This window comes from Mobula birostris, chromosome 11, assembly GCF_030028105.1.
Source record: "Mobula birostris isolate sMobBir1 chromosome 11, sMobBir1.hap1, whole genome shotgun sequence".
Classification (NCBI taxonomy): Eukaryota; Metazoa; Chordata; class Chondrichthyes; order Myliobatiformes; family Myliobatidae; genus Mobula; species Mobula birostris.
The window spans coordinates 34,810,251-34,836,230 of NC_092380.1; the positions used below are offsets into that span (position 1 = coordinate 34,810,251).

Consider the following 25,980-nt stretch of genomic DNA (forward strand, 5'->3'; position numbering starts at 1 on the left):
CGGCGGAGGCTGAGAGGAGATCTGATAAGGTTTATAAAATTGTGAGAGGTATAGATAGAATAGACAGACAGCATCTTTTTCTCATTGTTGAGGGCATGCATTTAAGGTGAGAGGTAGTCATTTTAAAGATGTAAGGGGCAAGTTCTCCACCCCCCCACTGAGTGGTGGGTGCCTGGAATGCACTGCCTGGGGTAGTAGAAGGTACATTAAGGATTTTTAAGAGATGCTTGAATAGGCACTCGAATCGAGAGAAATAGAAGGATGTGGACATTGTGCAGGCAGAGGAGATTAGTTGGCTGTTGATTTATTTATTTAAATCCTAATTTATTTGGTTTGGTACAACACTGAGGGCCAAAGGGCCTGTTCCTGTGCAAGCTTGTCATCAGTGATCAGAAACAGAAACTTGTACCATACCACTGATTAGTGTAGCACACTAGTAGGGAAAAAGTTTGCAAATTGTCACCTTGATTAACAGATTGGCAAATTCCACTGTTAAATGGTGTGAAATAAACCAAATATCAAACAAATATAATCAAGATAATTAAAGCAATTCCTTTTACAGGATATCAGCTTTAGTAGGATGGCATTCTGATCCTCCAAAATTTTATTTTCATAAACTATGGATTCATTAAAACCTTCGTATTTTCAGTAAATCAAAAGGAGTCAAGCAAAGGGATATAGTCATACTTAATAGCCATTGCACAATATGCCTGTGAAACTGTTTAAAGCATCTTCAAGTTATACTCACACCATCACTGTTGGCATCGAACACAAAGCTGATATTAGCTGCTCTCTCAAATGGGGAGCTGTTGATCAAACAGCAAACAGAAGATCATCAATATTTACCTCTGAACATGAAAAGTTAGCTTGGGTGAAACTAATTTCTAAAACATTAAGCCATAACAAGATGGAAAAACAGAAACAATATGACTGCTGGTAAATCCACATCTTACAATGCACACTCGTTTCACGGTCACAAAACCATCACGGGAGAGGGCCTGTTGCACGTTGTGCCAAGATATCAGATGGATCATCACAAACAATCAACTGTGCAGTAAGGTATGCTGACTTACTCAGAAGGGGCTCAATTTAAAGAGTTTACAGTTAACTCCAAGCAAATGGCAAACATGGTCCTGGAGGAACGTTGTTTTGCTTTTACTGTGTACCAGCAGTTTATGGTCGAAATGACAATAAAATAGATGTCCCAGTGTGAAGGAATGGACTGAGGAAATCACTAAGATTTCATCACATGAACACATGTTGGAAAGAATTAACAGTGAGGGAAAAGTGCAAGACGCGTGGGATCAATTTTGGTTGTATGTTAATTTAAACTTAAATTAGAACTTCTTTCTGTCTGTAAGTTTTATTTGTTTTTCTGTCAGAGGATGGCTGTGTAAATATGCTGTACTGTATCTGCTCTGTGATATACTGTGCTGCTTTGTAAAATAAGAATAAATAATAATAAAAAATTTGAATTAAAAAAAAGAAATGACAATAAAAAGCAACTTGTCTTGACTTGACAAATAATGTCCATAAAAACAATCTCTCACTTAAAACCGTGGTCATTAGGCTTGACTGACAGGGGCAATTACCCAGTCATCTCCATCATAACACTGTCACTATATGCAGACCATTATTTCAATTTTATTTTCAAAATGCTCACATACTGCCAATTTAATTATGGATTTTATCATTCTACTAGTAGAGTTTATGATAACTGACAGTGCTTCAAAGAACATATTTTATGCCCTCTGGTTAGCAAAACACCGATTGGCTTAACCTATTAAACTCTTCATATTTCAACATCTCTGGATATCATCAACCTTCATCCTAAAATATCTCAAATTCCACCCCCCCCCCCCCACCAAACCTGAAGCTCATTAGTTCAATGGATCAAAATTCACCTCTTCTGCATTTCTGCATTACAGCACTTGGCGTCGAGGGGAAGACCCAAAGCTGAGATTTAAGCCCATTTGGAGTGCAAACATTCTCTTTCACCCCACCCCATAGGTTTGCCTCATTTAGTGATGGATTCTGAGGGATTCACACAAATGTAGGAGCCTAATGTAGTAGGTGGAGATAAAGTAGAGAAACTGCACACTTATAGGCCATTTGTTTTCTTCCAACTTTTATAAGATTCCAATAAGCTACTTGGATTGTGTTTGTGAACAAACAATTTGACAACTACTTCCTGACAGCATTCCACATTCAGAATCAGAATCAGCTTTATTATTGCTGACAAATGTTGTGAAATTTGTTGTTTTTGTGGCAGCTTTACAGAGCAAGGCATAAAAAATTACAAGATATGATGGAAAAAATATAGTGTAAAAGAGAAATAATGAGATAATATTCATGAGCTATTCAGAAATCCAATGGAGGAGGGGAAGAAGCTGTTCCTAAAATGTTGAGTGTGTATCTTCAGGCTCCATGTACCACCTCCTTGATGGTAGTAACGAGATGAGTGCATGTCCTGGATGATGAGGGTCTTTAGTGATGGATGTCACCTTCTGGAGGCACTGCCTCTTAAAGATGTCTTCAATGGTAGAGAAGCTAGTGCCCATGATGGAGCTGGTTGAGTCTACAACATGCTGACATCCAACCTCAAAATGACTTATGTAAATGTCTCACCTGTAATTACCATAATTTTACCTCTACCTGCCCATGAGGAAGTGCTAGACATTCAGTATACCTCTTCTAACAATCACTTAGAATTATCTTCCCATGTGATTCATCTGTGGAAATAGTCAAAACAATGAACAGAACTAACTTGACACTTTCTTCCTGCTCAGCAAATTCTTCATCGTTGAAGCCAAACTGGTCGATAAAGGCGGAGGTCATCTGTTGAACCTGATAGTCTGAGAATGCCTGCAAGATCACAGTTTGGATACAAGTACTGATTATAAAATTATCACCAGAGAATCAAAACAGAAATAATTGCAGACTAATTATAACAGTACTTGACATGAGCATCAGAAACTCTGTGGGCTCATGTCTTCCTATTAATTTGTGGAATCATATTTAAATTGGGGCAGCACAGAAATGCAGCAGTCAGCGTAATGCTTTACAGTACTAGCTGTAAGATTGGGTTAGATTCCCACTACTGTGTATAAGGAGTTTGCACATTCTCCCATGACCAAATGGACTTCCTCCAGGTGCTCTCATTTCCTCCCACATTCTAAAGATGTACAGATTAGGTTAGCAAGCTATGGGAATGCTATACTGGCGCAAGAAGCATGGTGACACTTGCGGGCTGCCCCCAGCACATCCTCTGACTGTGATGGTCGCTGACACAAAATGACACATTTCACTGTTTGTTTTGACGTATGTGACAAACAAAGCTAACCTTTATCTTTAAAAATCCTTAAATGATTCACTCATCCTGATAGCCATCATCTCCAGGACTCAGCATTGAGAAAAGTGGAATACATAATGCCCTACAAGACATCTTTAAATGTGAAATACCCTTAGAGAGTAAGCCCATATATTTTGAGTATATACCTCAAGAATGGTTGAAAAGAGATAAATATTTAATGAATGTACTGCTGGTGGCTGGTAAAAAGACCCTTACCAGGAAATGGTTATCACAGGAGAGCCCAACTTTAAATGGACATTTACAAAATGGAGAAGATAACAGCATCTGTTAATCATAAGTTGGAACAATTTTATTCATACTGGAGAAAATGGTTTAACTACACAACACCTCATAGACCTGAATTTATTCCCATGAGTCAATGAATATGTTGTTAAAAAAAGATCACTCCCTACTCTGTACATAGTTTTCTTCTTTCGATTGTTCTTTCTTTCCTCTCCTTCCTATAAGTGTATACCTCAGATAATTATGTGAAGATTTGTGACAAATATGATTATATGATATATATGTACAGTATCTGAATGTATCTTATGGAAATATTTGTCTGATGATGAAATTTAATAAAAAATAAATTACAAAAAGCAAGAGGTTAAACAGGACAGAGGATTGCAGTCAGTGAGATGATCTGCAGTGTAACAGGGAGATAAAAATCAAAAGTGGCAATGAATACTGGACTGAAGGTGTTATAGTTGGATGCATGCCATACACCGAATAAAACAGATGATCTTGCAGCGCATTTGCAGATTGGCAGGTACATTGTTTTAGCCATCACTGAATCATGGCTGAAAGAAGATTATAGTTGAGAGCTTAACATCTAAGAATACACATTGCAATGAAAGGACAGGTGGGTAGGCAGAGGGGTAGCCTGGCTCTGTTGATTAAAAAAATGAAATCAAATCCCTAGAAAGAGGTGACATAGAATCGGAAGGTGTAGGACTCTTGTGTGGAGAGTTAACGAATTGCAATGGTACAAAGGCCTTGATGGGAGTTACATACAGGCCTCCGAACAGTAGCCAGGATGTGGGCTACAAATTACACTGGAAGATAGAAAGTGCATGTTGCGATAGCCATGGGGGATTTCAATATGCAAGTAGATTGGGAAAATCAGGTTGGGGCTGCTTTTGGATCCCAAGTGAGAGAATTTGTAGAATGCCTATGAGAGCTGGCTATTTAGAGCACTTGAGGTGATTCCACTATTCTGGATAAGGTGCTGTGTAATGAACCATATTTGATTCGGGAGTTTAAGGTAAAGGAACTCTTAGGAGACAGCGATCAAAATATGAGTTCACCCTGCAATTTGAGAGGGAGAAGCTAAAGTCAAATGTATCAGTATTACAGTAGAGTAAAGGGAATTACAGAGGCACGAGAGAGGAGCTGGCCAAAGTTGTTTGGAAGGGGACATGAGCAGGGATGATTGCAGAAAAGCAATGGCTGGAGTTTCTGGGAGCAATTTGGCAGTACAGGAGATAGATACATCCCAAAGAAGTATTATTCCAAAGACAGGATGACACAACTGTAGCTAACAGGGAAAGTCAAAGCCAACATAAAAGCAAAAGAGAGGGCATATAATAGAGCAAAAATTAGTGGGAAGTTAGAGGAATGGGAAGCTTTCAAAAACCAACAGAAATCAACCAAAAAAGCCATAAGATGGGAAAAGATGAAATAAAGTGGTAAGCTAGCCAATAATATCAAGAGGATACCAAATGTTTTCTCGCGTATATAAAGAGTAAAAGAGAGGTGAGAGTAGATATCAGATCAGTGGGAAAAATAGGTAGTAATGGGGGACAAGGAAATGACGGATGAACTGAATGAGCATTTTGCATCAGTCTTCATTGTGAAAGACGCTATGCTGGAAGTTCAAGAGTGTCAGGGGGCAGAAGTGAATGCAGTTTCTAAAATTAAGCAGACGGGGTTTAGGAAGATGAAACGTCTGAAGGTAGAAAAGTCACCTGGACTAGATGGACTACACCAAGATTCTGGCACGGTTCCAGAGGACTAGAAAATTGCAAAATGATAGGAGAAGACAGGAGGGGGAGGGATGGAGCCAAGAGCTGGACAGGTGATTGGCAAAAGGGATATGAGAGGATCATGGGACAGGAGGCTCCATCCCACCCCCTCCTGTCTTCTATCATTTTGGATCTCCCCCGCCCCTCCCACTTTCAAATCTCTTACTAGCTCTTCCTTCAGTTAGTCCTGACGAAGGGTCTCGGCCCAAAATGTCGACTGTACCTCTTTCCTAGAGATGTTGCCTGGCCTGCTGCGTTCACCAGCAACTTTGATGTGTGTTGCTTGAATTTCCAGCATCTGCAGAATTCCTCGTGTTTACATGATAACAACCCTGTTATTTTTGCACCTTTCCAAAATCTGCCTCCCAATCTGCTCCTCGGTATCTCTGCTGCTACCAGGGGGCCTATAGAATACTCCCAATAGAGTAACTGCTCCCTTCCTGTTCCTGACTTCCACCCATACTGACTCAAAAGAGGACCCTGCTACATTACCCACCCTTTCTGTAGCTGTATTAGTATCCCTGACCAGTAATGCCACCCCCACTTTCTCCCCACCCTCTCTATCCCTTTTAAAGCACAGTAATCCAGGAATATTGAGAATCCATTCCTGCCCTGGTGCCAGCCAAGTCTCTGTAATGGCCACTACATCATAATTCCATGTGTGTATCCAAGCTCTCAGTTCATCACCTTTATTCCTGATGCTTCTTGCATTGAAGTACACACTCTTTAGCCCTTCTACCTTCCTACCTTTACACCCTTTATTCTGCTTCTCTTTCCTCAAACCCTCTCTATATGTTAGATCTGACTTTACTCCATGCACTTCTTTCACCGCTCTATTGCTCCAGATCCCATCCCCCTTGCACATTAGTTTAAACCCTCCTGAATCACGCTAGCAAACCTACCTGCAAGGATATTGCTCCCCCTTGAGTTCAGGTGCAACCCATCCAATCTGTACGGGTCCCAACTTCCCCAGAAGAGATCACAATGATCCAAAAATCTAAAACACTGCCCCCTGCACCGACTCCTCAACCACACATTCAACTGCTAACTCCTCCAATTCTTATCATCACTGTCACGTAGCACTGGCAGCAATCCTGAGAACGCCACCCTCCAGGTCCTGTTCTTCAGCCTTCTGTCTAGTTCCCAAAACTCATACTTCAGGACCTCATCCCTTTTCCTGCCTATGTCGTTGGTGCCAACATGTATCACGACTTCTGGTTGCTTTCCCTCTTGTACCAGGACGTTGTGCACCCAGTCAGAGACATCCCAGACCCTGGCACCCGGGAGGCAACAAACCATGCTTCTGCATCAAATGTATGCTGTAGGTACCGCGTACCCTACGCCATAGGGTGACGTGCATCTCCCCAAAAAATGTAACTCACGCATCGCGGCAACGCAGACCGCAACAACTGTGATTGGTCCTCTTGGTAGCATCGCATTTCCTCCTATGCATTTCCGGTTGCTTTCCTCCGCCATGTCTGTACACTGATGCGAAATAAATGGTTGGAGATGATGTCGGGAGGATGTCAAATCTACCTGCCGACATCTGAAAATATTTGAAATGCATTTCCTCGTCCATGTCTCTCACGAAGAAACTCAACAGTGGCATAGAAACTCCATCGCCAACTAGCGTTTTGGCGATGATTTGCAGAGCAAGGCAGACACTACTACGCATACTCGCTACGGCGTAGGGCTACGCAAATGTATAAATCAGGCTTACGGCGTAGCCCGTACGCACAAGTATAAATCAGCCTTTAGAATGGAGATAATAAGGAATTTCTTTAGCCAAGCGTGATAAATTTGTGGAATTCCTTGCCACAGGTGGCTGGAGGCCAGGTCATTGGCGAAGTTTGACAGATTCTTGATAAGCCAGGGTGTGAAAGGTTATGGGGAGAAGGCAGGAGAATGGGGTGGATAGGGGGTGGATCAGCCATAATCAATTGCAGAGCAGATTTGATGGGCCAAGTGGCCCAATTCTGCTCTTATGTCTTGGTATTTGGGGGGGAGAGAGACAGAGCATTTCAACTATATTCACAATATATCCTGAATATCTTGAGTATTCAAATAATTACAGGGTCTAAAGTGAGAATAAAAAGCCGTGCCTGCCTGAAGGACTATGCCAAATTTGCTGGTTCTGAGAAATCTCAAGAAAAAACTTTTGAGAGAGAGCACCAGAGTTGCTCAATTCTGGGGTCATCAGATCTGAACCTGATTCAGTGCATACTTATCACAAGTTAGTGGACTCGCTCTGGATCAAAACCAGAGACGGGAATTTGAATCCCATCAATGGCAGCCAGGGAATTATTTATATTAAAGAAAATCAATCTGGAACTTAATTTTTAAAAATCAGTTTCATAATGATAATTGTTGATCAGTATGGATGCGGCAGGTGAAAGGACTTTTCTGTACTGTATGACTCTATGACTAACATCCACAACCCTGGAACAAAAAATATCTTGCAGATCTTGACAAGGCCACCTCATCCACTTTGCATTATATTCATCTTTAACACTGAGAGGTGGACACAAAGTGATGACTGTTAGTATTAAGTAGCAACTCAGTGCAAACTGGGCATCAAAGATTAGACCCGTCTGTTGAGGCTCAGTATCACTTCAGTAAATGACATCAATAGAACATTGGGTTAGATTAGTTGTAATTGTCACATGTACATCAAAACATACAGTGAAATGTGGCATTAGTGTCAATGATCAACGCAGTATGAATTTGTGCTGAAGCAGCCTGCAAGTGTCACTAAGCTTCCAGTGACAACACAGTATACCTTTACTAATTCAGAAGTCTTTGGAATGTGGGAGGAAACCCATGTAGTCACGGGGAGAAAGTACAAACTCCTTTCAGACAGTGGTAACATTGAACTTCGACTGCTGGTGCTGTACAGCATTTCACTATCCACTACACTACAGTGTCACCATTGGACAGAGACCAAATCCATCTAGTCAATTTGCCTAATTTGACAATAACTGCTTGTATTTACTTAGCATCTTTAACAAAGTAATTGACTTCAGCCCAAGCATTATCAAAAGAAATCGACACCAAGCATGAGGAGACTTTAGGACAGATGCCTGTTAACTGAAGGTGAAGCATGTTTTGACCATTATTCAATTTTCACAAGTGAACAGTAGATTTAAATGGAGCATGGGGACATCATAAGGCAAACTGCTAGCAACAGACTGGATTCTTGTAAAAGGAAAAAGATGCTGATGGAGGGGCAATGAGAATTAGGGAGAGAATTCCATAGTTTGTCCAAGGCAGCCACTGGTTACAACTGAGAACTTGTGTAAGGTCTGAAGAGATTTAGGAAAGCTGAAGGGCCAGAGATGTTGAAATGAATACAAGGGAGAGAGACTTTGAAATAGTTTGCAAAACAATTAATTTGAAATTTTAAAGCAAATGGTTGTCAGGTGTATCTGTAATTGTTGGTTCCAAACAAAATTTTGGATGAACTCAAACTGAAGGACGGGAAGATGAGGTCAGTTAAGCAAGCATTAGAATAGTCAATTCCGGGCCGGCTGGTGGCGGAATGACATTGGCGCCAGACCCGGGAGCGGAGGTTCCCGGGTTCTAAACCAGTCGGGTCCACTCCCGAGTACGCTTTCCATCCGTGCTGGGTTGAGTGTTGAGATCGCAACTCGACCTTGTAAAATAAAGGGAAAAATACTGCGAAATGTCTGTGAGGAGTGGCGCACCACACAGTCTCTCTCTCTCTCTCGCTCCGTGCCTTGTAAAAGCCATGAAAAAGACACCATCACGGACGCACAGACACGCAAGCACACGCCAAAAAAAAAGTCAATTCCAGATATAACAGAAACAAATGATGATGCATTTCAGTATGCTTCAATGTACACATGATAAATAATTTGAATCTTGAACATGGAAGAGTAATAAGTGTTCCATTAGCTAATGATACAAGAATCAGTCAAACTGCCTACTGTAGATTGACTGATTTAGCCATTTATTTACTTACTTAGAGATGCAGCACAGAATAGGCCCTTCTGGCCCTTTAAGCCACGCTGCTCAGGAACCAACAACCCCGATTTAACACAACCTAATCGTGGGACAATTTACAAAGACCAATTAATCTACCTAATATGTCTGGACTAGGAGGAAACTGAAGCACCCAGGGAAAACCCGTATGTTCCATGGGTGGACACACAGAGAATGCTGGGATTGAACTTCAAACTCCGTCGCCCCGAGCTGGTGCGCAAAGACTGCTGCACAACTAAGTACATAGAAAAGGAAATGCTTCTTTGGTGAGGGTTGCATACAAGGCAGTACCCCAGACTTCAGTACCATCATAACAGTTCATGACTTGGATGTGGGGGCACAGGCACCATTTCATAAGACTTGAAATTTAAAAGTGCAGTGCCTGAGGAAGTCTGTAAATGGCTTCAAGACGACACACGGGTTGTTAGAATGGGCAGGCAAGTTTCAAAAAGGGAAACTTTCTCTACATTGCAGGAGGAATGAAGAGATACAACATGAACTTTTTGGAGACAAAGAGCACTGCAGCACAGAAATGGGCCGTTCAGCCCATCTGGTCCATGCAGACTATTATTTCACCTAGTCCCATCGACCTGCACCTGACCTCTAAACCCCTCCCAATCATGGGCTTATTCAAATTTCTCTTAAATGCTGAAACCAAACCTGCATCCATCCCTTCCGCTGGCAGTTCGTTCCACACTCGCACCACTCTGAATGAAAAAGTTCCCCCTCAGGTTCTCCTTAAATATTTCACCTTTCATCCTTAAGCTATAACCTCTAGTTCTAGTCTCAAACACCTCAGTGCAAAAAGCCTGCTTGCAATTACCCCTCAATTTTGTATACCTCTATCAAATCTCCCTCTTTGTCCTATGCTCCAGGGAAGTCCTGACCTATTCAAGCTCTCCCTATTACTCAGGACCTCAAGTCCTAGCAACATTCTTGTAAATTTTCTCTGCAATCCTTCAATTGTACTGATATTTTTCCTGTAGGTAAGTGACCAGAACTGCACACAATACTCCATATTAGGCCTCACCAACATCTCATTCAACTTAAACATAACATCCCAACTCCTGTACTTCGATGAATACCCTTTTTCTTAAATATAAAAAAAGTATGCAAGAAAAGACTTGGAGGTGATTGCCTGCAAATCCTTGAAGGTTGTAGGGTAGTCTTAATGAAGCGATACATAAAAACAAACAAGATCTCAGGTTTTGTAAACAGAGCCATAAAGTCAAAAACAGCAAGTTATTTTAAATCATTAAAACATCACTCCAGTTGGGACTGAACTAACGTGTCCAACACTGGGCACAAGACAGAAGAGGCTGAGCAGGGGAAGGAGGAGAATGGTAAGGGACGAAGAAAATATGTGAACTGATGAAAAGTCAGGACTTAATATTTCTCCTTCTAAAGATGCTCTCTAATCTACTTGTTATTTCCAGGCTCCATGCTTTAATATTGTGAGAACTGCAGCCCATGCTGTTTGTGGTTCTTACCTGCTGCAAAACAGCCTCCTGAGGAAAGCTGAATTCTTTCAGATCATTTTCATCGTCGTCACTTGAGGAGTGTAGGTTCCGCATATTTACCTGAATAATAAACGTCAATTTTATTTACAGTAAAACTAATGTAGCAAAGCCAAAATATATTCCAACAATATCTGCATTCTAAATATTTGCATTTTTAAAGCACTTTGTTCTAAAATCACAAGGTTGTCACAATGACTCACGGCAACAGAGCTCCAAATGCCTGAAGCTACTCTCAATGTCAGAGAGGACACTTTATCCTGGCAAAGCAGAAGATAGAAGGAAAAGCTGCTGACATTGGAGTGGGAGTAACACCTCCTAATTGTGCAACCAGGAAGACGGACCAGCTTCAAACAAGAAATACATTGATATGGTGCCTACTTTATTTGACGCAGGGTTTTGACCTGAAACAAGGACAGTTCCCTCCCTGCTCCCAACCCATACAGATGCTGCTCAACATGCTGAGTTCTTCCAACAACACACATCAAAGTTGCTGGTGAACGCAGCAGGCCAGGCAGCATCTCTAGGAAGAGGTACAGTCGACGTTTCAGGCTAAGACCCTTCTGTAGAATTCCTGTTGTTTGAGTTCTTCCAGCATTTTGTTTGTTGATCCAGATTCCAGCAGAGCATTACAATGCTGTGAAGAATTTTGGCCCCCTATCCAAGGAAAGGTGTGCTATTTCTGGTCAGGATCCAGAGGAGGTTTAGTGCAAGAAGCATCTGACATTACTGGGCCTGTACTCATTGGAGTTCAGAAGGATGAGTGCGGATCTCATTGAAGCCTATCAGACACAGGAAAGCCTGCATAGAGTGGTCATAAGAACAGATGCTTCCATTGGTAAGAGTCCAGGGTTTGAGGGTACAGCTCAGTATAAAGGGGTGTCCCTTTAAAAATGAGATGAGATGGAATTCTTCAGCCAGAGGGTGGTGAATCTATGGAGTTCAGTGCAGAAAGGCTTTTAAGGGCATGTCTGTGGACATATTTAAGGCAGAAATTGATTTACCTTAAATTGTTAAGATCTTGGTTGGTAAGGGGCTTATGGGCTACAGGGAGAAAGGGGTTGAAAAAAACCATCAGCTGTGACTGAATGGCAGATCAGACTAAATGAGCCAAATGGTTTAATTCTGCTCCTGTCTCTTTGGTCTATTCCAGCGTTTGTCATTCCGCCTTTCCTGTGTGCCATTGTGGTTGATATGCCTACACGTATTCCACATCAGAGTACAACCCTGACAAATGAAGAAAGGCCAACACTAGCACCTGCCCACCCTCCCCAGAAATGACTGCTTTAAATGCACAGACTCAACAGGTCTGTTGCAGGTCAAAATCTAAACCAAAATTTATTTTGACACATTAACACATTTTGATTATTGGTCCTCAACTTACAGTCAGTAGACACTAAAATTGTAAAATAATCAGGAAAGGTTCCCACTTAAAATCCAGCAACCTGGGTGGAAAGATTGTACACAACTGGAATTTCCCGCAATTCCTTCCATGGAATGGCATGCCTACACTGAAAGGGATGAAGATTCAAAACAGGCATCTGAGTGAGATAGTGAATAATTTGTGGTACTGTGCCCTGTCAAGTTACTTCGAGGAGAAGTTACATCCTCAGAATGCAGCCTCTGAGACATGCCCTCTTCTCGTTACTACTGCTAATGAGGTGGTACAGGAGCACAAGGTCGCACACTCAAAATTTTAGGAACAGCTTCTTCCCCCCACCATTAGATTTATGAATGGTCCATGAAGCTACAAACACACTACTTCACTATTTTTCTCTCTTTTTGCATTAATTATTTTTTATATATTTCTTATTGTTACTTAAAAGATTTGTTTATGTCTTGCACTACACTGCTGGCATAAAACAGCGAATTTCATGACACCGATACCTTGAGGCACAGAACCTTTGGCAAAATTAAATCCACAGTGATGTTCAGCCAAACGAGGTGGCAGTGATTCATCACAGGCCTGCAACCCTCAGGTAACAGTATGGCACTCACCAAATCAACAGTGTTCTTCTTGTTCATGTCAGAGAGTGATCCCAGCACAAACTTGTCCCACCGCTCCCGATCTTCATCTGGCAGTTCTGAAAATAAAAATTGTTCATGTGAACCCTGCATCCACTTAGTGTGACAAGTACATAACAAAGATAAGGAAAACATTCCCAGCCCCATTGCTCTTAAAGTCTTCCTGAAGATGCTCATTAAAATATTCTCTCAATGCATATCCTGTCAGGATCTTACTCAACCAGTTTATCATACTTTCAACAAAAAAAAAATCACCTTTATACGTCCTCACTTCCAGCCTCTACCATGGGTAACGGTCACCCCTGGCCACTTGTGACCTTACTAAGTAATGTTAACCAATTACACAAGAGATCCTGATCAGGTCTTGACGCAAGTTTTCGCCCTGAAGCATCAACAGTTCCTGCTGAGTTCCTTCAGCAGATTGCGTGTTAGAAATAGCAGGAAAGTTCAGCCCCAGAACCTGCTCTGCCATTTGACAAGGTCATAGCTTCTCCTCAATTCCTCAAACATCCATCAATCTGAGTAAAGAACTTTCTCTGCATTTCAGCTCTAAGCGGCCTGTGCAGAACACGAATTTCAATGAAGTACTACAATTAAATTTTACTGAGGCACGTTAGTAACGGTACACGCTGGGCAACTTACACTGTGGGAGTGACAAACCAAGCCCACCAAGACGAAAAAAGCATGTGCGAAACGAGACAGCCCTCTGTCCACAGGAGGTCCAACTGATTCACTGCATATTAGCTTACCATATTCTTGTAATCAATCCAATATGGTTTAGCCTGTTCCTTTATTTTCAGCCTGTGACTTTTGATCAAGATTCCTCCACTAAAGGAAAGTATCCTTCCCACATCCACTTAGCCATCTAAGAATTCAATGTGTTTCTATAAGATTACCTCTCATTTGAAATTCCAGAGAATAGAAAACAGATTTTCTCGCTTTCTCCTTATGACTGACACCATGAGCCAGGGGAACCTTTGCCCACTATAGCAACCACATACATTTTGTTTAAAAGACAAAACTATTAAAACTAAACACAATACTCCATGTAAGGTCTCCATAAAAGCAAACATAATTATGGTGGTAAAATGGGGGACAGCTTTGTTGAGCACCTCTGCTCCATCTACCAAAAGTGTAATTTCCCCAGTGGCCAACCATCTTATTTCCTCTTCCCATTCCCATTATGACATGACAGTCCATGGTCTCCTCTTTGCCAAGATGAGGCCACTCTCAGGGAGGAGCAGCAACACCTCATATTCCCTCTAGGAAGCCTCCAATCTGATGTCATCAACATCGATTTCTCCTTCCAGTCAACGTTTCCTCCAAGGTGTACGCATGTGTGTGCACGCATCTTTTGCTACTAGTGCACAAGGGAATTTAAACTGTGCACAGAAGGTTGTCGCCTTCTACCTCATTGGCATGTTAAGTACATTTCACAGTTGCTCACAATCACATTTTCTTTTCTGGTTTCTGATGCAGACGGTGTTGACAACGTGGAGTTTGCGATGATACGTCTACAGATTTTATAACTGGTTTATTTATACCGTCTTTATTGAAGAAATTATTGATTCACTATGTCACATTTCGAAGAAGCAAAGTTTGTGAAGTGCAAAAGAACTGCTAGTTCAAATAAAGCAAAATGGCTTGCTGAAACAGTAGAAACAGCTACACCGAAATCTTATGAGGTCAGGAACATACAGCTACGAGAAATATTTATGTACAATACAGAAACCGGTGTTACCTTCGTGTACTGTCCCGAAGCAAAAGGTGCTGGAGAACTTGCAAGTGGGAAGAAGTGGAGTGATATTTAGAAACTTGACTTTGTAAAGCGTCATTTACCAAGCAATCACATATAGATGGTGTACAAAAGCTCTGGCAAGAAAATCCTTCATTACCCGCTAAAGGCCTGCTATGAATGCTTTGTGAGAGTGCAGATGAACGAGAGCAAAAACAATCAAACCCACAGGAGATCAAAGTTCTTATTGACGTTTTGCTAGCTGTTAAAACGAATACCTCTATATATAACATCCAGTACACACACGTTGTCATCACTGGGCAAAAAGTTACGCAGTACAAGATTTTTGCGCACACTGGTCATTACAAATTAGAGAGAACATTGCTTCTTGCAATTTCCACCCCTCTCCCCTTCCCTCTTCTTCTATTCCTCACTCTGGCTGCTTACCTCTTATCATCACCTGCCTATCACCTCCCCTTTGTGCCCCTCCTTCTTCCCTTTCTCCCATGGTCCACCACTCTGCTCTATCAGATTCTTTCTTTTCCAGCCCTTTATCTTTCCCACCTGCCTGATTTTACCTTCTAGCTTGTCCTCCTTCCTTTCCACCCAAGTTTTTATTTTGGCATCTTCCCCCTTCTTTTCCAGTACTGATGGAGGGTTTTGGCATGAAATATTCTCCTTTTATTCACTTCTATAGATGCTGCCTGACCTGCTGAGTTCCTCCCGCATTTTGTGGGTTACTCTGGATTTCCAGCATCCGCAGAATCTGTCATGTTTATGATATGCTCCTCATCATCTGCTCTGCTAGCAACATCCTCTAACACAGGGGTTCCCAACCTTTTTATGACATGAACCCATACCATTCACTAAGGGGTCCATGGACCCCAGGTTTGGAACCCCTGCTCTAACATCTAACACTGTTCAATAGTATTATTTCCAAGCTGAGGCCTCATAAAGGAACTGACCAGATATGGAATATTGAACAGGATTGGGCCTCATATCCAAGAAAGGATTTGATGGCAATAGAGAAGATCCAGAGGAGATTCACGAGGATAATCCCAGAAATTAAAAGATATGAGGAGTATTTGATGGCACTGGGCCGTATTTGCTGGAGTTATAAAAACACGGGCAGGGTGGGAGTGGGGGTTGAATCTCATGGAAACCTATCCAATATTGAAAGACTTTGACTTAGTGGACATGGAGAGGGTGCTTTCAGTAGTGCAGGAGTCTAGGACCAAGGGGCACAGCCTCAGAATACAAGGAGGCCCTTTTAGAACAGAGACGAGCCAGAGGATGGTGAATCTATGGAATTGCCACAGACATCTGTGGAAGCTAAGTCATTGGTATATATACAGCAGAGGTTGATAGCCTCTTGATTAGTAAGGATGTCATCAGCTATAGGGAGAAAGATGGGAAATGGGGTTGAGAGGGATAATAAATCAGCCATGATTGAATAGCAGAGCAGATTTGATAGGTTGAACGGCCTAATTCTGCTCCTGAGTCTTAGGATGACAAAATCACTGCTGAAGGGTTAGCACAGTTTGTTATTTTTTTCCCCTCTTTCCTGGCTTAAATGATGGAGATACATTTGCTGTCCTCCAATCTTTAGGAACTGCTCAAGAATCATTAGAATTTCAGAAAATAACTAGAAACTCCACTCTCTCCACAACCACTCTGCAAAACTCTAGAATAAATTAGTTTTCAGATTTTTAACTTTGTTAGTATTATTTCTTTCCTAACACTTATTCTTTCTGTTTGCTCAATTGCGCTTGGTTCTCCAGAATATCTGACAAGCGTTGTTTTCCTCCTTCAAGGTAGATCCAAAGCATTTGTTCCTCTGCCATTTCCTCATTCTTCATTATAAATTCTTCTGTCTCTACCCTTAAGGGATCCTTGTCTGTCCTTACTAAGGCTTTTTTTTCTGCATACATTTAGAAGTTCTTACAGTCTCTGTTTGCATTCCTCACTGATGTTCTTTTACCAACACTATATTACTACTATATTACCATACGTACTCTGTGTTGCTATGTGCTGTGGGTGACTGTTGGTACTGTCTTTTACACCTTGGCCCTGGATAAGCAGTTTCATCAGGCTACGTTCGTGTGTATGGTTGAATAACAAGTAAACTTGAAAATTTCAGCATTAATTTCCTGATCGTTCTTTGCTGAATTCTAAAATTCCCAGTTCAAGCCTACTGTTTCTTCTGCAACTTTATAAGACTTTTAAGATATACTACTTGTTGCCAAAATTCATGGTTGGACTAGTTTTCCTACACGGACCCCTCTGTTAATGGTCGGGGTCCATGGCATAAAAAAAAGGTTGGGAACTCCTGCTTTAGACCCTCGCTAATGCTAGCGCCAATACAGTTGACCTAGACTACCTGGGTCAAACTGCCCTTTATAACTACCCTTGTTTCACCCACTGCAAAACCACCATCACACATGGTCAAATATATTCCTAATGTTTAATTATAAGCATGGATAACTGTGATTTTATCTTGCCTTGTCACATTTTCCATCAGAAATACAATGCTTTAGTAAAGATTCCATCTTCTTCCAAGAGTTGCTAGTTTGGAAATAGCAGGGGATACAGGTTCGTTTTCAACACTTAAGAGAAATTTGGAAAAGTACTTAGATGGGAGGGGTGTAGAGCGCTACATTCCAGGTTCAGGTTGATGGGACTAGGCAGAATAACAGTTCTACACAGACTAGCAGCAGAGATGTGGTTTTTGAGGAGGATGCAAAAAATATCATGGACGAAATGAATATCTCATGAGGATGTCATGAACAGAGCAAGCACAAAAAGAGAAGATCATGAAAAGGCAAGACGACTTTATTGGACATATGATTAGAAAAGAGGAGTTAGAATGCATGGTAATTATGGGAAAGACTGAAGGGAAGAAAGCAAGAGGAAGGCAAAGACAAATGATGATGGAGACAGCAGCCAGTGAACTAGAAATGAATACCAATGAACTGATCCACTTGACCCGAAACAGGGGTGTGTGGGCCATGGCAGTTAAAGCTCAAACTGGGCACGGCACCTGATGATGATGATGATGATGATGACACAGACCAGATGAGCTGAAGGACCTTTTTCTATGCTGTAGTGCTCCATGATTCTAGATGGAATTCTGTATCATGTAATAGTAATTAAAACATGGTAAGGATTCCATCTGCAGAGATTTTCTGTAGGTGGAAGTCAGAATGGACAATAGAAATGACTGTTCACTCTTAATCAATCAGTCATGCTGAAGAATTAATGCAGTTAGTATGTTTTCAGCGCTGTTGATGCATGGATCTTTTGAACTGGTGGGTATCCAGCAAACTGAGTAACAGATTGCAAAGGTCAGGGTATCGAGGCTGGAGTTGAGGGATGAGCCGGCATTCAGCTTGCTGCTTGTGAGGTTTACTCATCTCTGCACTGAACTGAAGCTGTGGCCTGCAACCAACGGACTCCTGGATCGGTTGTGACTGGCTTCACTTTCGTGAACTGCAGTTCTGAATGTTATTTGCTTACTTTTTGCACAATTTGTTTTTTTTTTCCCCCCCTGCACATTGTGTTTACTGGGTTCCATGGTGTTTCTTTGCTTTGTGGCTGGAGATGAAGGAGATGAATCTCAAGGTTGTATATAGTAAGCATAGTTTGACAATGAATGCACTTTGAACTTTGAAATCAAGTTTGGGTCTTTGCTTTCTACCGTCATACAACTAAAAAAAAAATACCTTTAATCATCTGTGCTATTGAAGTATGGTTAGGACCATTTTCTGAGTTCTGTGCCATGGCGTTTGCTATTCTTGTTAAATGACCCATGTACCCTTTTCGCCTGCCACCTTCGGACCTAAGAGAAATTAACACAAGAAGCAAAACACATGTAAGCCAGGTTCTTAAATATAGTTCTATTAAGCAACAAAAATTCTTAAGTTTCCTCCCATGCTAGAAGATTAGAAGAATAGCTTTAGCTATCATATGTAAATTGAAAAATACCATGAAATGCATCACTGGCATCAAATCAAATCAGCGAGGACTGTGCTGGGGGAAGCCCACAAGTGTTGCTACACCAGCATAACTTGCCCACAACTCACTGACCCTTACTGTCTGTAGAATGAAGGAGAAAACTGGAGCGCCCAGACACGATCAAGAGTACAAACTCCTTACAGGCAGCACGGGATCACTGGCGCTGTAAGTGCCACACTTCCATGCTGCCCACTAAAAGGGAAAGGCAACGTTACACCAAAACAAGTAGCTCACATCCCACCTTGCCTCTCAGCAAGGGAAGCTGATGGGTGCACTTTAAAGGTTTCTGGAAGAGTCAAGCACGCATTTCCTCCCACAGTCCAAGCGAGCTACCCAATTATTTGTTACTTAATACAATCTAACAGGGCTAGGAGGACTGGCAGACCATTATCATCCATGCAGGAACAGCTATGAGATGCTCTACCTGGTCTCAGCTTTTAGTGGGATGAGACCAACTGGGATTGCCCTTGGATAAGATTAAGGAAGTATTGATAAGGGTAGAACTTTTTTCCAGCTGAAACAGGGTCAGTGCCAGATAATTCGCAAATGAACCCAAGAAGGCATAAGGAGGAGGCAATGTTCTGCATTGCGAGATGAACCCAAGAAGGCATAAGGAGGAGGCAATGTTCTGTATTACGAGATGAATGATACTGGGTGCTCTGTCAAAAGGAAGTGGAAGAGAATTGAGCGTCCCAGGGTCGATGCTGAGGACTGAGGCCTGAAGACCAAAGATCAAATTGGAAGTCTGGAAGTCGAGACTTTTTAGGCAGAGCCCGAGTCAGCTAAACCTCTGCAAGTCTGCACACAGATGGGAGGGAGGAATGGGGCGTGTTTTGCTCTTGTTGTTTTGTTGCTTGTTCTATTTTGTGTTGTTCTGCCGAGCATTGTGGGCACACAATGTTGAAGGCCCAACGCTTGTGACTACGAAAACAACAGGAATTCTGCAGATGCTGGAAATTTAAGCAACACACATCAAAGTTGCTGGTGAACACAGCAGGCCAGGCAGCACCTCTAGGAAGAGGTACAGTCGACATTTCAGGCCGACGTTTCTTGGCTCCATCCCTCCCCCTCCTGTCTTCTCCTATCATTTTGGATCTCCCCCTCCCACTTTCAAATCTCTTACTAACTCTTCCTTCAGTTAGTCCTGACGAAGGGTCTTGGCCTGAAACGTCGACTGTATCTCTTCCTAGAGATGCTGCCTGGCCTGCTGCGTTCACCAGCAACTTTGATGTGTGTTGCCTGTGACTACGAGTACGCTGGAAGCTGGAGGCTGAAGACTGGGACTGTACATGGGTGGAAGTGAGGAATGGCGTTTGGTTTGCTGTTGCCGTTGTGTTCTGTATTGTTCTGCTGAGCACTGTTTACATTCTACGTTGGTGGCACAATGTGTGGCAACATTTGCAGGTCACCCCCAATACACCCTCAGGTGTGTTGGCTGTTAATGCAAATGACACATTATACTGTATCTTTCAATGTACATGTGACAAATAAATGTGAATCTTGAATAATGGTGACATTCAATAAGTAATTAGAGAGATGCATGAAATATTTTCAGGACTAAATGGTGGGGGAGGTGGCAATTGAATTAATTGGGTAGTTCGCTTGGACTGTGGGAGGAAACTGGAGCACCTGGGGGAAACCCATGCACACACAGGAAGAACATACAAACTTTCTTACAGAGAATTAAAACGAACTCTGTATTCCAATGCCCCAAGCTATAACAATGTCAAGCTAACTGCCATATAACCGTGGCACAATTTGTTGTTGAGGTTCCTTCTTGTGAGGGCAATCTCCTTGGTTTCTATAGTTTTTTTTGCCTTTTTTTGAAATGAGTTGCTAGCTCGACACTCAACCCAGTGCCGATGGAAAGCATGCATGGCGCTGGCTGGAATCGAACCCAGGACCACTCGCCTCGAAGTCCGGTGCGGATGCCTCTATACCACCAGCCAGCTTTATGTGCAGAGTAATCTTCCGCTTTCCATATTCTTTCAACTCATTCTGACACCACACTTAGGCTGATGTTGGCATAATTAGCAGGCAAGAGCTAGAAGCACAAATGGAAATAATTCTAGGCATTGTATTGGAGAGCCTGCAAAGGAGGTTCACGAGAATGATCCTGGGAGTGAAAGGTCTAACGGACAAGGAGCATTTGATGGCTGTGGGCCTGTACTCGCTGGAGCTTAAAAGACTAAGTGGAGATATTGGAAGTCCTGAATGAGTTGATGTGGAGAGGATGTTTCCATTAGTGGGAGAGTCTAAGACCAGAGACAGAGCCTCAGAATAGAAGAACGCTCATTTCGAACAGAGTTGAGGAGGAATTTCTTTACCCAGAAGGTGGTGAATCTGTGGAGTTCATTACCACAGACGGTTGTAGAGGCTGTCACTGGGTGTACTTAAAGCGGAAATTGATAGGTCCTTGATGGTTATGGGGAGGCAGCAGGAAAATGGGGTTGAGAGGGAGAATAAATCAGCCACAATCCAATGGCAGAGCTGACTTCATTGACAGCATGGCCTAACTCTACTCCTATGTCTTATGGTCTAAGACAATAATGTCTCTTCTCTGAATAGACAGGAGGGACATTCAACCAATAAAGCAAGTTACTCCCAAGTAAGAGGAATATGAGTGACGTGTGTATCCAATGAGTCAGTAAGAGAGAGCGGCAGGCCATTCACACTAGGCTCTGCATGCAGCACATATACACACACACAGTACAGGAGTTGGAATGTTAAGTTGAAGTTGTACAAGATGTTGGTAAGGCCTAATTTGGAGCATTGTGTGCAGTGTACAGAAAAATGTCAATAAGATTGAAATACTGCAGAGAAAATTTACAAGGATGTTGCCAGGACTAGAGGACCTGAGTTATAGTGAAAGGTTGTATAGGTTAGAACTTTATTCCCTGGAGCGCAGGAGAATGAGGGAAGATTTGATAGATGTATACACAATTATGAGGAGTATAGACAGGGTCAATGCAAGCAGGGGTTGTCCACTGAGGTTGGGTAAGACTGCAACTAGAGGTCGTGGATTAAGGGTGAAAGGTGAAATGCTTAAGGGAAACATGAGGGGGAACTTCTTCACTCGGAGGGTGATGAATGTGGAATAATCTGCCAACAGAAGTGGTGCACATGAGGTCGATTTCAACATTGAAAGAACATTTGGATTGGTACATGGATGGGAGGGGTATGGTGGACCATTCTCCGGGTGCCAGTCAATGGGACTATGCAGATTAATAGTCTAGTACAGACCAGAAGGGCTGAAGGGCCTGTTTCTGTGTTGTAGTGTTCTATGACTCTGATTCCAAAACACCACCATGTGAACATGGTGCGAGGGGATAATCAGGAAGGATGACCAGAAACATCCATAGTTTTGGGTGAGCTAGGGCTTGTCTCTTTGGAGTGAAGGAGGACGAGTGGCAACTTGCTAAAGGTGTACAAGATTATAAGAGGCACAGATGGAGTCAAACCCCAACACCTTTTCTCCCTGGGCAGTAATGGTCAGTGCCATAGGACATCCTTTTATGTTGAGTCGAAGAACGTTTAAGGGGAGATGTCAAAGGTAGGCTTTTTTTTAAATGGCAATTATCTGGAACTCACTACCGGGGTGATGGCAGATACATGAAGCGATTTAAGAGACTCTTAGATAGGGACAAGGATAAAGAAAAACAGGGGTTTATGGATTGAGTAGGAGTGAAGGGTTCACGACCATGTGGACTTCCTCTGGGTATTCCGGTTTCCCCCCACATTCCAAAGATGCACAAGTTAGTAAGTTGTAGGCATGCTATGTTGGCATTGGAAGCATGGCAAAATGTGTGACTTCCCCCAGCACATCCTCAAACTGTTTTAGTCACTGATGCAAATGACACATTTCACTGTATGTTTTGATGTTTATGTGACAAATAAATAAAGCTAATCTTTAAAAGGCCGGCACATCGAGGGCCGAAGAGCTCGTACTTTGAGGCCTTTACTAAATTGGCAACATACAAACTCAGTGATTATCAGAGGGATGAAATGCAGCAGGCAGCTCGAAGGCAGGATTAGCTTGTGGCTACAGTCCATATAGTTCAATTATGTTCGGCTCCAGAAAATATAGGAGATGACTCCCCAGTCCTGCTCCAGCAGACAGCAACATAATCTAGGGCATTAAGTTGGGCTTTAAGTCAATTTTCACTCACCAACTGTTTATTATATAAAAGGCAGGGGTGATGACTTACACCTTTTTATAATTTAGCTGATCTGCAATTTGACCTACTATACCTTCTTGACTAGTATAACCTTCAGTTTCTCTGTATACTTACTGGACTTTTTCATTTTCCTCCCAGGCCGACACTACTCTGTGCATTAATTGGCATTTCTGGAAGAGCTGATGGAGGGGACAAGATGGATAACACAGATAGAACAGTTAGTATGTGTTGAGAACATCGAGCTCTACCTCACCACTATCTCTCCTGGTCCGCTTTTTTGACAGCCCTGAGTGCACTGAGTGAGATGTCAGGAAGTCTTTAGCCCTTCCCTGATCTCGCCATCAATTCAAGCTCTGCCCTGAGCCACTACTTCTGGTTGATCCAACCTACTCAAAATCTGAACATAACCAAGAGATTATGCAAATACTGGAACCCAGAGTCTCACGCACACAAAATGTTGAAGGAAGTCAGCAGGTCAAGCAGCATCTATGGAGAGAATGAACAGTTGAGGTTTCAGGTTCTCAGGTCCTGATCAAGGGTCTCAGCCTGAAACATCGACTGTTTATTCCCCTCTAGATGCCTCCTGGCCTGCTGAGCTCCTCCAGAATTTTACTACTTCATTCGTAATCCACCTCACTTTCCTACGGCTATCACTCCTCTCCAAACCTGCCTCAGTCTATCTTCTAAAATCTTCCAATCATGATTTGAACTTGGCTAATACACTCCCAATTAGCTTTCTGCCTTTCACCATCTTTAACCCAACCCAATGCTCTTCTCTGTTCTACTCTATGATGTATTTCACTGTACACGTGACAAGTAATTCTGAATCTGAATCTTAAGCGGGCCCTGATTTGCATCAAAACCTATTCCTCTATCATACTGGAGTTTGACCTCAAAGATTTCTAGCCCAGCAACATCTTGAAACTGAAATTCTCCTGAGTGAGTTTAAATCCCAACAGGTTTTTGCCATGTCCCATCTCTGCATCCTACTGAAGCACTAATTTTGAATTGCACGTTTTGATCCTGCAACCAAGGGTCATCTGCCACACCCACTGGCAACATACTCAATGATGCAGTCCACAATGGGAAGACAACTCTCTTATTCATCTCTCAGACAGAGATTATAGGTTTATGGCTGCACCAGGGGCAGGCCCAGAATGGCAAAACAATTAGTGAACTTTTGCAGCCTTTATTTCTGATAATTAAACAGCTCCTGGAAAGAACTGCATAAATAAATTACTGCAATCCGACTCATGTAATGCCATGCTTCTAGTTCCTCTGGTAAAATCAAGTGCCATTCAATTTTTAGCCACATATTAAAATTAAAACAAAGATCATTTCTCCAACTTTTAGAGAATTATTAAAGACCAGAATCTTTCAAACTTGCTAACAATGGAGCTCTGCTTGACAAATGAACACACTGGGAACAAAGGTATTTAAACGCTTTAACCACAGATTGCAAGCAATGTCCAGTCTCTACTCTTTAGGCAAAATATTTTTTAATGTAAGCTTTGTGCTCACTAAGTTGGAAGCAAAAAATAGAAACCTTTTTTCCAGAAGCCCACTCTCAGAATCAAGCACAGATCATGCAGCTGAATCCAGAGTCACCCTCACTGACTAGTTTACGTACTGTACACCTGACTTCATTCTCTTTCTGAGGCATTTCCAAGCACTACACAAGTGACCTCATGGCGTTTATACAAGACAACAACATAGTGGCAAATTTGGATAGTTTTGCTCTGTGCATATGTCCTATTTAGTCAAGCTCGTGGAAGACTACTCCAGAATTACTTTGCTTCAAGACTGTAACAAAAAGCTGCCCTATCTCATTTAGCCTCTCCCAGATGCAAGTAGAAACCTTCGATGAAGTGGCAAGAGTCTAAAGTGTTTATGCATTTTTAAAATGCAAATGAATTATGATTTACATACATGTCTGATGAGCGGGTTATCTCGGGTGGTTTCAGAGTTGTCTTCGGTGTGATTTCCCACATTAGTTTCAGTGCTATCTTCTGCTGGGGGATTGCCCAATGCCGTGCTAATACACAGCTCCACTTGCAAGTGAAGGAAGTTATTCCACACATACTTGAAGTAGAGATCCTGGTGACATAAAAAAATAAGGGATATCAGTATGGAATGATAATAAAACAGACGAAGAAGGATTATGACAACTAATTGCCTAGACAATCTATGGACAGCAAATAAGAGAGATTCAGTTGTACTGAATAAAAGGCAAAATCTTTATCGTAGAGCATGAATACAGATTCTGATTCTGAATTCCACCATAGATGGCTGTGAAAGGAGCAGGGCTGGACATGGGGCTAGCAACCACATCCCATAAAATCCCAGTAGAAGCTCCAAAGACCTCAGCCCTGGGAGAGGCAGGATCTTCGAAGATGGGCTACAGCTGGAGACAATGAGGCTCGGCCCTCTGGCCCAGGACAGAGAACTCTGGCAAGCTGCTGTTGGCGGCCTATGTCCCAGAAGGTGTGATGGGTTTAAGTAACTGATGAATATAGTCTTTTCCATGCACGACCCTGTGATAAACAGGAGGCAAGCAGAGTTTTCACTTTCCTGTGACTCCAAAGCCTCTTGCTGGATTTTAGTATTGCAGCCATCTTCCAGAACTACAGTACTGTGCAAAATCCTCAGGCACCTATATATAGATAGAGAGCCGAGGACTTTTGCACAGTATGGTATGCCTATTCAGACCTTAAAGCCCACACTTCATGTCACAACATGTTTCCGACTGAGATCAAAGGGCAGCAACATAGAGCAAAAATCTGGCTGCTCATTCATAATTGGATTATGAATGAAGTAGGCTACACCATTCTCTGCTCAAGACCAGTTCTAATATGCCAGTTTCAGTTTCTGATAGCTTACAACTGAGACTGGGCTCAACCCAAAACCTCCAGTGGTCAATATCCTTATCTGTTGAAACAATGCTTAGTTACAATATATCGTGTGACTAATACTGCAGAAACAAATTTATATGAACAGATAATCATGTACTACAGTATCGTTCGTCAGTCTATCGCTCCATTATCATTTAGAGGGTATTAAGCCCTCAATCTGTGGTTTCCAAGGTTCTCCACTTAATGAAAATATCCAGTTTATTTCTGATAGTTCTGGACAA

The 25,980-nt window shown here is 42.1% G+C and overlaps 1 protein-coding gene across 3 annotated transcripts in view; it reads right to left on the minus strand.

The window, feature by feature from the left end:
- LOC140205017 (serine/threonine-protein phosphatase 6 regulatory subunit 3-like) overlaps nt 1-25,980 on the minus strand; it is a 207,794-nt gene that overhangs the window by 60,352 nt on the left and 121,462 nt on the right. For all 3 annotated transcript variants that reach the window (XM_072272080.1, XM_072272079.1, XM_072272077.1), the window contains exons 10-16: nt 24,777-24,944; nt 22,962-23,026; nt 18,378-18,493; nt 12,894-12,979; nt 10,869-10,958; nt 2,768-2,865; nt 749-806 (exon numbers count right to left, since the gene is read on the minus strand). In XM_072272080.1, the coding sequence (XP_072128181.1) occupies nt 749-806; nt 2,768-2,865; nt 10,869-10,958; nt 12,894-12,979; nt 18,378-18,493; nt 22,962-23,026; nt 24,777-24,944 (681 nt within the window). The remainder of the gene's footprint in view (nt 1-748; nt 807-2,767; nt 2,866-10,868; nt 10,959-12,893; nt 12,980-18,377; nt 18,494-22,961; nt 23,027-24,776; nt 24,945-25,980) is intronic.